The sequence below is a fragment of the Mesoplodon mirus genome (assembly GCF_964341445.2).
Source record: "Mesoplodon mirus genome assembly, chromosome: 16".
In the NCBI taxonomy this organism is placed as follows: Eukaryota; Metazoa; Chordata; class Mammalia; order Artiodactyla; family Ziphiidae; genus Mesoplodon; species Mesoplodon mirus.
This window is the reverse complement of record NC_138992.1, coordinates 44,292,278-44,307,584: the sequence shown is the minus strand read 5'-3', so window position 1 is coordinate 44,307,584 and position 15,307 is coordinate 44,292,278. Positions and strand designations below refer to the sequence as shown.

General features: G+C 35.1%; 1 protein-coding gene across 1 annotated transcript in view; it reads left to right on the top strand.

The window, feature by feature from the left end:
* Positions 1-15,307, top strand: part of NECAB1 (N-terminal EF-hand calcium binding protein 1) — a 250,392-nt gene that overhangs the window by 190,632 nt on the left and 44,453 nt on the right. Inside the window, exon 8 of the mRNA XM_082601744.1 lies at positions 465-541. Coding sequence (XP_082457870.1) covers positions 465-541 — 77 coding nt within the window. The remainder of the gene's footprint in view (positions 1-464; positions 542-15,307) is intronic.

Below are 15,307 nucleotides of genomic sequence, written 5' to 3'. Positions count from 1 at the left end.
ACTTCTTTTTGATTAATAATTTATCCCTTGCTGTGTTCATGGCTATGATTTCCCTGGCTCCTGCCACTGCCCCAGAAGTAAGTTTAGAATTGTTTCTTGGTGCTTTCCTTTTTCTAAAAGAAAAATCAGCTACATTATGTGGTGGTAAAAATGGCTCAGCAGGACCTGTTCATTTGAATATCAAAGGCCAGTATAGGCAACAACATAAAAAAATAGATGTAAAAATGAACCTACTGGGATACATGGATCTATGGAAATCAATAACTTAAAAAGAACTCATGTGAATATATATATATATATATATATATATATATATATATATATATATATATATTTGTTTAAATGTGGTGATTAGCCAGTGACATTGTATTCTTCCTTCAGGGTAAAAGAAAAGCTCTGAGACACCAAAGCGTTCCTTCTCTGTCTAGAGTTTAATATATTGCCCTCATGGTTTTCCCCTCAAGGCTTATTAGAAGAAGATAACCAGTGGATGACCCAGATAAACAGACTCCAGAAATTAATTGATAGACTGGAAAAGAAGGTGAGTGCCTCCTTTTCTTTCTTCTCCCTCTTAGTTTTCAGTAGATTATGACTCATTATTCCTTATTGTCCCAATATTCATGTCTGCCTGGATACAATAGCAACCAGGATCTCCATTATACTGCTTGATAGTTATTTGGGATTTTTGTTAAAGCAAATATAATGTTAATTCTCATTCCCCCCATGCCAAACCCTAATTATAGTTAAAATAGTATATAGGATTTAAAGTTAAATAAATCTACTGCATTGTCTGACTTTTAGGTTATCAATCATGTAAGGTAGCAGTGTGCTTGAATGATGCAAATGGCAGCTCTTGGGAATGACCTGGTTGATGTCTTGGGAATGTTTGAAAGTGATTCAGGGAAATGGCTGTGTGGTACACTAAAAGATGATATTGTAAACTCAACTTCTAGAAATTAGCATCTTAACTGATGATTTTTAGCATGAAAACTACCAAGTTAACGAGCAAGTTAAGATATGATGAAGAGCTCTTCAGAACTATATTTTATGTTTCCAGTTATTGTATTTTTATTGACTAATTCAATTAGTACCGAGTAGTCCTGATATTATAGTTATATTCCTCTTAAGCAGCTTTAATGGAAGAGACTGTTTTTTTTACTCAGTAAGAATATGTGTTTTCTGTGCATGCCAAGCATGAAGGAAGGAACCTTTATGCTTGAGAGAGAGTTTCTGACTTTGAAGAAACCAGAGTCTACCTGTAAAAATATTCTATCTTCAAAAAATGAGTTAACAGATTTTTAAAAGTATGCAGTTGCACAAAACCAAGCTCGTTGTTAATGCTCAGTAAATACTTAGTGACTGACTGAGACATGCCAAAGGAATAGAGCATATACTAAAATCTACAGTTGCTAACCTGAAGGAATGATCACTGCAAGCTGGGAAGGACCTCTTGTGTCAGGAAGGGCTTAAGGGGCCTTTAAAAATGATGACAATTAGGAATTTTGAGTGCAAGTAACAGAAATTACCTCTTTAATAAAAAATAAATCTCTAGAAGGAAATGGGATTGTTCACAGAATCAACAGTCTAGAGATCTAGACTTAGGAAGTCAGTAGACAAGATAAGTCTAGAGATGAAGGTAAGCAAGAAATACTCACCAGTCTCTCAGGTTGTCTCCACTAGAATAAATGAGTTTCAACAATTTCCAGTCTATGGACATTCTGCTCAAGATTCCACTTTTCAGGAGGGAGAGTCTGGTTTGTCTTGTTATGGTTGCATGCTGGTCTCTTAGATAAGGAAGGAGAGAAAACCTTGGTTAACAGTCAAGTATTAAAATGAGATGAGATCATTCACTGAAGGAAATTGTATTGTCATTAAAATCAGAAAAACATGTTAGTCAGCTAACAAACTAATAAGTATTTGCTATGGGAAAATAATTTTTTAGTAAACAAAGAGCAGTTGGAGAGGGCATTCAGGTAAGGTGATGGCATGAGCAAAGGTTAAGTAGACCAACCTGGTTAGAGTCTTCCATTTAGGGACATAGTGACAAATAAGATTATATGAAAGGATGGGGCTGAATTATGGATGGCCTTAAATAACAGACTAAGGAATTTGGACTTGATCTTGGAGACAACAGGGGGCATTTATTATTTTCAACAGATAAGTAACATAATAAAAAAGATCCTTTAGATAGAAAATTGGACAACAAGAATATGAAATGGATTCAAACAAGAAGATTCAAAGTCAGAGCCACCAAAGCCAGCTATAACAGTGACCTTAAAGGGCAGGCTGTATACCTGAGCCCACTGGGATCAAGTATAGTAAAAGATTGGCCTGGACTAAGTGACTAAAAAGAAAATGGTAGATTTGAAAGACTTGAGGTGAAATTAACAGGACCGTTGAATGGGTATGATGGGTAAAAGACAGGGTCATTTCAAATAGGAGTCTGAGGATTTGAGCCCAAGTGTCTGAGACAATTATACCACTAACAGACAAGGGAGAGACAGTGAGAGATAATTGGTGAGGTGAGGTGAGGAGGTGGACTTGTTTATTAAATTTCAAGATATAATAGGACATCTAAGTAGAAATACCCAGTTAGATTAGTATTTAAGAAGCCAGGACAACAGAGTGAGATCTTGAGAGCCATCTCCCAGAGGTGAAACCTCAAGTCCTAAGGATGGGTAAGGTCTCTGAAAAGGAGATTCTGTACAAAGAAGAACCATGTCTAGAGGAAACAACTTTGGAGAGGTCCAGTCCCTCTGCCACCACATCAATTTTCACTAAATTTAAATTGACCACTTATGGGGACAAATAACATAAACTAAGAGTTTGATGCAAGTCAACTTTCCTCCTTTCTAATTTCATTAATTGATGTGTGAATTGAGATTAAAATGCTTGATAATAAAAATAGTGGCCATACAAATTAGTTTTCCAATGGTGGAAGTCTTGGAAATGCAGGACCCTATTTAAAAACCAAAACTTGTTCAAACATAAGGATTCAGTTGTTAAATAAGTTTGGATTCATTTAAAGAATACAAATACCTCTTTTTAAAATGGTTTGGAAGTCCTTGGCAAAGCTGTCTTTCTTCTGGTGTCATAAAATGTATGTCATTCTTTTTAAACGGGTAGCTCAAACTCAGGTCATGGCTTTTTTTCCAACTTAAAATCAAAGTATTGTCATGTCTCCTTCTTTCCTAGACTTTTTTCTCCCTTCATTCCTATGAAAGCGTTTCATTATGAGAACAGTGGCTGAGAGGTTTGCTGAAAGTACAATGTGATGGTCTTCAACATGGGGCTCCAGCTGTGTGGGGCTCAGCACGATCTGTCTTAATGAAAGGAGAAGCAGTGCAAGTTGAGTTTTTTTCTACAACTTGTTCTGTACTGTGCTGAATTAGATTTTTAGAGGAAAAACTATCCAATTGCCAAACAGAAGCTAAGTGCATATTATATTTTACTGATGTCTGTCTTGTCTCCTCAGTTGTTAGCACTAGGTTTGATCTCCACATTAAAAGGGAATGTACTTACAGTGGAAGCTATACTGTCTTTTCTCACCACTACGTATCTATGATAAATCTTTCCTGCACTGTAAACCAAGCCCAATACCATTTATGTGGGGAAAATTAACCTTCGAAATTTCTACAAGTTTCTTCAGACATTCCTTTTTTCCACTTCAGCCTCTCTGAGTATTTATGGGATATATTGAGATTATATCTCATGTTTTGCTTGAACTCTGCAGAAACCAGTGTTCAATGCTTAAACAAAACAACAACAGTTCCTTTAATATTCATGAAGTCTTAAGTATACCATCAGATCACAGGATATCCATATTTAAAAGGATATAATTAAGGATGTCACACTCATACAACTTGTTTTAAGTTTTTTGCCTTAGATTAAAGAAAGTAGAACTGAAAAGTGTGCCTGATTTGTTATTAGGGAAACAGCAAAGAGATCACTATTGTTAGAGTTTCTATATGCAGAGTACTTTTAAAGATTCAATTCACATCTATATGCGTTACATACGTTTGTCTTCACAGAAGATCTAGGATTTAAATGGGCATTCATTCAGCCACTTGTTTATTCAACTAACATTTATTGAATACTCACTTTATGCAAGGTATTATTCTGACAGTGAGAATATAGCAGTGATAAAAACAGGTAAGGTCCCTGGTCTCTGGAGAGACAGACAAACCCCAAGTAAACAAATTCATGAAATGAAGTAATTTCAGATAGTGTAAGGTACTGTGAAGAAAATGTAGGACAATGTGATGAAGATGGAGGGTTGGATACTTAAAGTGAGTAATCTGAGAAGGTCACTTTAAGGATGTGATATTTGAGTTGAAGTTAGAAAAATAAGAAAGAGCCAACTAGAGGATAACCTAGGGATAGAGAATTTAAGGCAGTGGAAATAGTAAACGTGAATTTCAGAGAAGTTAAATAACTTGCATAAAGTCCACCCACAAGAGAACAACATAGCTAGAGCTATGTAGCTCTGTTATTAACAAGCTTATACTATTTCAGGCAGTCTGGATTTCTATAACTTTCTATTTATTTCTTATCTATTTGAAGGAATTATTGTGCATAATCCTCACTTGTTTTCCAGTTTTGAGAAATAATTGACATACATCACTATTAAAGTTTAAAGCATACAGCATGGTGGCTTTATTTACATATAAGGTGAAATAATTACCACAATACGTTTGTTAACATCCATCTTCTCATACAGATACAATAAAAAGGAAAGGACGAAAAAAACAAGGGAAAAATGTTTATCTTCTTAAGATTTACTCTCTTAACTTTCCTACATGCCATACAGCAGTGTTAACTATAGTCATCAAGTTGTAACATTACATCATTAATACTTATTTATCTTATAACTGGAAGAAGTTTGTACCTTTTGACCATCTTCATCCTATTCCCCTCCTCCCACTCTCTACCTCTGGTAACCAAAAATCTGATCTCTTTTTCTATGAGTTTGGCATTTTTGTTTTTATTTTTTTAGATTCCACATATAAATTAAATCATACAGTACAGTATTTGTCTTTCTCTGTCTTATTTCTCTTAGCATAATATCTTCAAGGCTCATCCTTGTGGTCACAAATGGTAGGATTTCCTTGTTTTTTTGTGGCTGAATAATATTCCATTATATATATATATATATATATATATATATATATCACAAGTTCTTTATCCATTCACCCATCAATGGACACTTAGGTTGTTTCCATGTCTTGGCCTCTATAAATAATGCTGGTATGAACATAGGGGTGCAGATATTTTTTCAATGTAGTGTTTTCATTACCTTTGAATATACTTCCAGAAATGGAATTGCTAGATCATATGGTAGTTCAGTATTTAATTTTTTGAGGAACCTGAGAAATCCATACTGTTTTCTATAGTGGATACACCAATTTACAATCTACCAACAATGCACAAGCATTCCCTTTTTCCACATTCTTGCCATCATGTTATCTCTTGTCTTTTTTATGATGGTCATTCTAATAGACATGAGTGATATCTCAGTGTGGTTTTAATTTGCTTTCCTTAATGAGTAGTGATGTTGATCATCTTTTCATGTAAATGTTGACCTTTCATATATCTTCTTTGGAGAAATGTCTATTCAGGTCCTTTGCCCATTTTTTTTTTTTTTTGCTATTAAGTTATATGAGTTCTTTATGTATTTTGAATGTTAACCCCTATCAGATATATGGTTTTCAAATATTTTGTTCCCATTCCAAAGTTTGTCTTTTCACTGTATTTTTCCTTGTTGTTGTTGTTGTTTACTGTGCAGAAGCTTCTTAGTTTGATGTAATCCCACTTGCTTACTTTTTATTTATTTGTTTGTGCTTTAGTTGACATATCCAAAAATCGTTACCAAGAATCATGTCAGGGAGCTTTATTATTATGTTTTCTTCTAGGAGTTTCATGGTTTCAGGTCTTCCATTTAAGACCTTAGTCCACTTTGAGTTAATTTTGTGAGTGGTGTAAGATATGGGTCCAATTTCATTCTTTTACATGTGAACATCCAATTATCCCAGAATCATTTATTAAAAATTCTTTCTTTTCTCCACTGAGTATTCTTCCCTATTAAATATTAGTGGATTGTATATGCTTGGTCTTATTTCTGGGCTCTCAATTCTATTCCATCAGTCTTTTGTATGTTATTATGCTAGTAGCATACTGTTTGATGGCTTTAGCTTTATAGTATAACTTGAAATCAGGAAGTGTGATCCCGCCTGCTCTTTTCTTCTTTTTCAGCATTTCTTTGGCTATTCGGGGTTTTTTGTGGTTCATATAACTTTTAGGAGTGTTTTTTCTACTTCTGTAAAATACGCCAGTGGAATCTGGATAGGGATTTTATTCAATCTATAGATGGCTTTTGGTAGTATTGACGTTTTAACAATATTAATTCTTCTAATTCATGAATACAGAATACCCTTCTACTTATTTGTATTTTTGTATTTTATTTGATTTCTTTCATCAATGTCTTTCAGTCCTCAGAGTAGAGAAATTTTACTTGCTTAGTTAAATTTATTCTTAAGTATTTTATTTTTTATGCTATTGTAAATAGGATTGATTCCTTTATTATTTTTCAGAAAATTCACTATTAGCATATAGAAATGCTACTGATTTTTGTATGTTAATTTCATATCTTGAAACTTTACTGAATTCCTTGATTAGATCTGACAGGATTTTTTGTTGCATCGTTAAGATTTTTGTATATAAAACCAAGCTATCTGCAAATAGAGATGGTTTTACTTCTTCATTTACTTTTACTTATCTTTCTTGCCTGATTTCTCTAGGTAGGATTTCTAGTACTATTTCGAACAGGAGTGGTGAGAATAGACACCCTTGTCTTATTCCTGATCCTCAGAGGAAAAGGTTTCACCTTTTCACCATTAGTATGATGTTGAGGAAGCTGTGGGCTTGTCATATATGACTTTTATTATGTTGAGATATGTCCCTTTTATGACTTTTTGTTAAGAGCTTTTATTATGAATTTATGTTAAATTTTATCAAATGGTTTTTCTGTATCTATTGAGATGATTATATGATTTTTTTCTTTCTGTTAAGGTGCTGTATCACACTGATTTATTTGCATATGTTGAACCATCCTTGCATCCCAGGGATAAATCCCACTTGATCATGATCCTTTTAATGTGCTGATGAATTTGGTTTGCTAGTATTTTATTGAAATTTTTACATCTATAATTATCAGGGGTATTGACCTGTAGCTCTCATTTCTACTAGTGTCCTTTTCTGGTTTTAGTTTCACGATAATGCTGGCCTCATAAAACGAATTGCGAGTACTCTTTCCTCTTCTATTTCTGGAAAAATTTGAGAAGCATTGGTGTTAATTCTTCTTTAAATGTTTGGTAAAATTCACGAGTGAAGCCATCTGGTCTTGGACTTTTGTTTGTTGGGAGTTTTTTTTTTTTTTTTTTTTTTTTTTGCGGTACGCGGGCCTCTCACTGCTGTGGCCTCTCCCATTGTGGAGCACAGGCTCCGGACACGCAGGCACCGGATGCGCAGGCTGAGTGGCCATGGCTCACGGGCCCAGCTGCTCTGCGGCATGTGGGATCCTCCCGAACCGGGGCACAAACCCACGTCCCCTGCATCAGCAGGCAGACTCTCAACCACTGCGCCACCAGGGAACCCCTTTTTGGAGGTTTTTGATTACTGATTCAATCCCTTTGCTAGTAAATAGTCTATTCAGATTTTATATTTCTTCCTAATTCAGTCTTGGTAAATGATATGTTTCTAAGAATTTTTCCATTTATTCTAGGTTGCCCAGTTTGTTAGCATATAGTTGGCTGTTATGATCCTTTGAATTCTGTGGTATCAGTTATAAAGTCTGCTTTTTCAATTATAATTTTGTTCATTTGTGTCCTTTCTCTTTTTTCCTTGGTTAGTCTAGCTAAGGGTTTGTCAATTTTTCTTATCTTTTCAAAGAACCAACTCTTAGTTTGGATAATTTTCCAATTGTTTTTCTGTTCTCTATTTCATTTATTTCTATTCTAATCTTTATTATTTTCTTTCTTCTGTTAACTTTGTGCTCTGATCTTCTTTTTCTTGTTTTTAAAGCTGTAGAGTTAGGTTGTTTATTTGGGATCTTTCTTACTTCTTAAGTAGGTGTTTATTGCTATGAACCTCCCTCTTAGAACTACTTTTGCTGCATCCCACAAGTTCTGGTGTGTTGCATTTTCACTTTTGTTTGTCTCAAAAATTTTATTTCCTCTTTAACTTCTTCTTTGATCCATTGGTTGTTTAAGACAGTGTTGTTTAATTTCCTTGTTTTCATGAATTTTTCAGTTTTCATCTTATTGATTCCTACTTTCATGCCATTTTGGTCACAGAAGATACTTGGTATGATTTTAATCTTCTTTAATTGCTAAGACTTGGTGCGTGGCCTAACATATGGTCCGTTCTAGAATTTTGTTGTACACCTGAGAAGAATATATATTCTGCTATGAGAGATAGAATGTTCTATATATGAATATTAGGATCATTTAGTCTTTAATGTTCGAATCTGTAGTTTTCTTACTGATTCTCTGTCTGCATGAAATGTCTATTGACAGATGAATGGATAAAGAAGATGTGGTACATATATACAATGGAATATTACTCAGCCATAAAGAAGGAACAAAGTTGGGTCATTTGTAGAGATGTGGATGGAACTAGAGTCTGTCATACAGAGTGAAACAGGTCAGAAAGAGAAAGACAAACATTGTATATAAACGCATATATGTGGAATCTAGAAAAAATGATACAGTTGAACCTATTTGCAGGGCAGAAATAGAGACACAGACATAGAGAATGACTGTGTGGGCATGGTGTGGGGGAAGGGGAGGGTGGGAGGAATTGGGAGATTTGGATTGACATATATACATTACCATTTGTAAAATAGATAGTTAGTGGGAACCAGCTCTATAGCACAGGGAGCTCAGCTCTTTGCTCTGTGGTGACCTAGATGGGTGGGACTGGGAGTGGGAGGGAGGTCCAAGAGGGAAGGCATGTATGTATACATATAGTTGATTCACCTCATTGTACAGCAGAAACTAACACAACATTATAATGCAATTATACCCCAATAAAATAAAATAAATAATTAAAATAAAAGTAGGGTAATAAAGCCCCCAACTAGAATTGTATTACTGTCTATTTATCCTTTTAGCACTGTCAGTTGCCTTTATGTATTTAGGTACTCCAATGTTGGGTGCATACATATTTACAGTTGTTATATCTTCTTGATATATTGATCTTTTTATCATTATATAATGACATCCTTTGTCTTTATTCACCATTTTTCATTTAAAGTCAATTTTGTCTAAGTATAGCTACATCTGCTTTTTGTTGTTGTTATTATTTGCTTGAAATGTCTCTTTCCATCCCTTAACTCTCAGTCTATATGTGTTTTTAAGGCTAAAATAAGACTCCTGTAGGCAGCATATTATTAGATCTTTTTTTTAAAATCCATTCAGCCATTCGATGTCTTTTCTTTTTATCAGATTATAATCACTTTAAAATATTGTGTTAGTTTCTGCTGTACAATGAAGTGAATCAGCTATATGTATACACATATCCCCTCCCCCATGGACCTGCCTCTCACCACCCCATCCCACCCATCTAGGTCATCATAGAGCAAAGAGCTGAGCTCCCTGTGCTATAAAGCAGGGTACCACTAGCTATCTGTTTTACACATGGTAGAGTATATTTGTCAATCCTAATCTCCTAATTCATCCCACCCTCCCCTTTCCCCCCTTGGTGTCCATACATTTGTTCTCTACATCTGTGTCTCTATTTCTGCCTTGCGAACCAGTTCATCTGTACCATTTTTCTAGATTCCACATATATGCATTAATATACAATATTTGTTTTTCCCTTTCTGACTTACTTCACCCTTTATGACAGACTCTAGGTCCATTCACATCTCTACAAATGACCCAATTTCATTCCTTTTTATGGCTGAGTAATATGCCATTGTATATATGTACCACATCTTCTTTATCAATTCATCTGTTCTCCAAAGTGGCTGTATCCATTTACATTCCCACCAACAGTGCAAGAGGGTTCCCTTTTCTCCACACCATCTCCAACATTTATTGTTTGTAGATTTACTGATGATGGCCATTCTAACCAGTGAGAGGTGATACCTCACTGTAATACTGATTGGCAGTTCTCTAATAATTAGTGAGGTTGAGCATCTTTTCACGTGCCTCTTGGCCATCTGTATGTCTTCTTTGGCTAAATTTCTATTTAGGTCTTCTGCCCATTTTTTGATTGGGTTTTTTTTTATATTGAGCTCCTTGAGCTGTTTGTATATTTTAGAGATTAATCCTTTGTCTGTTGTTTCATTTACAAATATTTTCTCCCATTCTGAGGGTTGTCTTTTTGTCTTGTTTATTGTCTTTGCTGTGCAAACGTGTTTAAGTTCAGTTAGGTCCCATTTGTTTATTTATTTATTTTTTTAATTTTCATTACTCTAGGAGGTGGGTCAAAAAAGATCTTGCTGTGGTTTATGTTTACCTATGTTTTCCTCTAAGAGTTTTATAGTGTCTGGTCTTATATTTAGTTCTTTAATCCATTTTGAGTTTATTTTTGTGTATGGTGTAAGGGAGTGGTCTAACTTCATTCTTTTACATGTAGCTGTTCAGTTTTCCCACCCCCACTTATTGAAGAGACTTTCTTTTCTCCATTGTATATTCTTGCCTCCTTTGTCACAGATTAGGTGACCATAGGTGCGTTGGTTTATCTCTGGGCTTTCTATCCTGTAGAAATTCATCTATATTTGAATTCATGTATATTTGAATGTTTGTGCCAGCACCATACTGTCTTGATTACTGTAGCTTTGTAGTATAGTATGAAGTCAGGGAGCTGATTCCTCTAGCTCCGTTTTTTGTTCTCAAGATTGGTTTGGTTATTCAGGGTCTTTTGTGTTTCCATACAGGTTGTAAAATTTTATGTTCTATTCTGTGAAGAATGCCATTGGCAATTTGAAAGGGATTGCATTGAATCTGTACATTGCTTTGTGTAGTACAGTTACTTTCACAATATTGACCCTTCCAATCCAAGAACATGATATATTTCTCCATCTGTTTGTGTCCTTTTTGATTTCTTGCAACAGTGTTTCATAGTTTTCTGACAACAGGTCTTTTGCCTCCTCAGGTACATTTATGCCTAGGTATTTTATCATTTTTGTTGTGATGGTAAGTGGGAGTGTTTCCTTAATTTCTGTTTCTGATTTTTCATTGTTAGTGTATGGTAATGCAAGAGATTTCTGTGCATCAATTTTGTATCCTGCACTTTATCAAATTCATTGATTAGCTCTAGTAGTTTTCTCGTGGCATCTTTAAGATTTTCTATGTAGAGTATCATGTTATCTGCAAACAGTGATGGTTTTACTTCTTCTTTTCCAATTCATATTACTCTTATTTCTTTTTCTTCTTTGATTGCCATGTTAGGACTTCCAAAATTATGTTGAGTAAGAGTGGTGAGAGTGGACATCCTTGTCTTACTCCTGATCTTAGAGGAAATGATTTCAGTTTTTCACCATTGAGAACAATGTTGGCTGTTGGTTTGTCATATATGGCCTTTATTATGTTGAGGTAGGTTCCCTCTATGCCCACTTTCTGGGGAGTTTTTTTCATAAATGAGTATTGAATTTTTTCAAAAGCTTTTTCTACATCTATTGAGATGATCATATGGTTTTCATTCTTTAATTTGTTAATATGGTGTATCACACTGATTTGCATACATTGAAGAATCCTTGCATTCCTGGGATAAATCCCACTTGATCATGGTGTATGATCCTTTTAATATGTTGTTGGATTCTGTTTGCTAGTATTTTGTTCAGGATTTTTGTGTTTATGTTCATCAGTGATATTGGTCTGTAATTTTTGTGTGTGTGTGTGATCTCTTTGTCTGGTTTTGGTATCAGGGTGATGGTGGCCTTGTAGAACAAGTTTGGGCATGCTCCTCCCTCTACAATTATTTTGGAAGATTTTAAGAATGATAGTTGATCACTCTTCTTTCAATGTTTGATAGAATTTGCCTATGTAGCCATCTGGTCCTGGACTTTTGTTTGTTGAAAAGTTTTTAATTACAGTTTCAGCTTCATTACTTGTGATTGGTTTGTTTATATTTTCTAATTCTTCCTTGTTCAGGCTTGGGCAGTTGTACATTTCCAAGAATTTGTCCATTTCTTCCAGGTTGTCCATTTTATTGGCATAGAGTTGCTTGTAGTAATCTCTTATGATTCTTTGTATTTCTGCAGTGTCTGTTATAATTTCTCCTTTTTCATTTCTAATTTTATTGATTTGAGTCCTCTCCCTTTTTGTCTTATTGAGTCTGGCTATAGGTTTATCAATTTTGCTTTCTCAAAGAAGTAACTTTTAGTTTTATTTATCTTTGCTATTGTTTTCTTCATTTTTATTTCATTTATTCCTGCTCTGATCTTTATGATTTCTTTCTGTCTACTAACATTGAGTTTTGTTTCCTCTTCTTGCTCTAGTGCCTTTAGGTGTAAGGTTAGATTGTTTATTTGAGATTTTTCTTGTTTCTTGAGGTAGGACTGTATTGCTATAAACTTCCCTCTTAGGACTGCTTTTGCTGAATTCCATAGTTTGGGGGTCATTTTGTTTTCATTGTCATTTGTTTCTGTTTATATTTTAATTTCCCCTTTTATTTCTTCACTGATCTCTTGGTTATTTAGCAGCACACTCTTTAGCCTCTGTGTGTTTGTGTTTTTTAGTAGTTGTTTATTTTTCCTGTAATTGATTTCTAATCTCATAGCATTGTGGTCGAAAAAGATGCTTGATATGATTTCAATTGCCTTAAAATTTCCAAGGCTTGATATGTGATATATTCTGGAGAATAGTGTGCACTTGAGAAGAAAGTGTATTCTGCCGCTTTCAGGTGAAATGTCCTATAAATACCAATTAAATCTATCTGGTCTATTGTGTCATTTAAGCTTTGTGTTTCCTTACTTATTTTCTGTCTGGAAGATCTGTCCATTGGTGTAAGTGGGGTGTTAAAATCCCCCACTATTATTGTGTTACTGTTGATTTCCCCTTTTATGGCTATTAGCCTTTGCCTTATATATTGAGGTACTCCTGTGTTAGGTTCATAAATGTTTATAATTTTTATATCTTCTTCTTGGATTGATCCCTTGATCGTTATCTAGTGTCCTTTCTTATCTCTTGTAACAGTCTTTATTTTAAAATCTATTTTATCTGACATGAGTATTGCTACTCCAGCCTTCTTTTGATTTCCATTTGCATGGAATATCTTTTTCCATCCCCTCACTTTCAGTGTGTATGTGTCCCTAGGTCTAAAGTGGGTCTCTTGTAGACAGCACAGGTCTTGTTTTTATATCCATTCAGCTAGTCTGTGTCTTTTGGTCGGAGCATTTTATCCATTTACATTTAAGGTAATTATCAATATGTATGCTCCTATTACCAATTTCTTAATTGTTTTGGATTTGTTTTTGTATATCTTTTCCTTCTCTTGTCTTTCCTGCCTGGAGAAGTTCCTTTAGCATTTGTTGTAAAGCTGGTTTTGTGGTGCTAAATTCTCTTAGCTTTTGCTTGTTTGTAAAATTTTGATTTCTCCTTCGAATCTGAATAAATCCTTACTGGGTAGAGTAATCTTTGTTGTACGTTTTTCCCTTTCATAACTTTAAATATATCCTGCCACTCCCTTCTGGCCTGCAGCATTTCTCCTGAAAAATCTGTGAATTCCCTTGTATGTTATTTGTTGCATTTCCCTTGCTGCTTTCAATATTTTTTCTTTGCATTTAATTTTTGTTAGTTTAATTAATATGTGTCTTGGTATGTTTCTCTTAAGGTTTATACTGTTTGGGACTCTCTGCACTTCCTGCACTTGGGTGGCTATTTCCTTTCCATGTTAGGGAAGTTTTTTTATTATAATCTCTTCAAATATTTTCTCATATCCTTTCTCTTTCTCTTCTTCTTTAAGGATTCTTATAATTCGAACATTGATGCATTTAATGTTGTCCCAGAAGTCTCTGAGACTGTCCTCAATTCTCTTCATTCTTTTTTCTTTATTCTGCTTCTCAGCAGTTATTTCCACCATTCTGTCTTCCAGCTCACTTATTCAATTTTTTGTTTTCTTTTGTGGTATGTGGGCCTCTCACTGTTGTGGTCTCTCCTGTTGCAGAGCACAGGCTCCAGACATGCAGGCTCAGTGGACATGGCTCACAGGCCCAGCTGCTCCGTGGCATGTGTGATCCTCCCGGACTGGGGCATGAACCCACATCCCCTGCATCAGCAGGTGGACTCTCAACCACTGCGCCACCAGGGAAGCCCACTTATTCATTCTTTTCCCTCAATTATTCTGCTATTGATTCCTTCTAGTGTATTTTTCATTTCAGTTATTGTGTTGTTCATCACTGTTTGCTTGTTTTTTAGTTCTTCTATGTCTTTGTTCAACATTTCTTGTATTTTCTCGATCTGTGCCTCCATTATATTTCTGAGATTTTAGATCATCTTTACTGTCATTACTGTGAATTCTTTTTCAGGTAGGTTGTCTATTTCCTCTTCATTGGTCTTCTAGGTTTTTCCCTTGCTCCTTCATCTGTAACATAGCTTTTGTCATCTCATTTTTTTGATGGGTGGGGCTATGTTCCTGTTGTACAGGTTGCTTTCCCTGAGGGTTTCCACACTGGAGTTTGCAGGCAGTTACGTAGAGCCAGATCTTGATGCCAAGATGAGAATCTCTGAGAGACTTCACTCAGATTAATATTCCCTGGGATCTGAGGTTCTCTTTCAGTTTAGCAGTTTGGACTTGGTGGTCCTACCACAGGAGCTCAGGCCTGACCCCTGGCCTGTGGACCAAGATCCTGCAAGACAAGCAGTGCAACAAAAAGAGAAAAATAAATAAAATGGAGCAGAACAATACAAAGAATAAAAAATAAAATAAAATAGAAAAATATATTAGAAAAATTAAAATATAAATGAAATAACAACACCAAGGTGGGTGGGGCTTAGGCAAGCATGTGGCTTAGGCAGGGTGGGGTTTAGGTGGGAGTGGAGGCTAGTCTCAGTATCCACACAGCCGAAAATGCCTTAGGGTTTTGGGGGGCAGGGTTTAGGCTCAGCATGCTCCATCCTATCTCTTTTCATTGGAGAATTTAATTCACTTACTTTTAAAGAAGTTATTGATAGGTAAGGACTTACTATTGTCATTTTATTTATTGTTTTCTGGTTGTTTTGTAGATTACTGTGCCTTGTTTCTCATGCTGTTGTCTGTGTGTGTGTGTTTGATGTCTTTTGGTATCAGTATGTTTTGACTT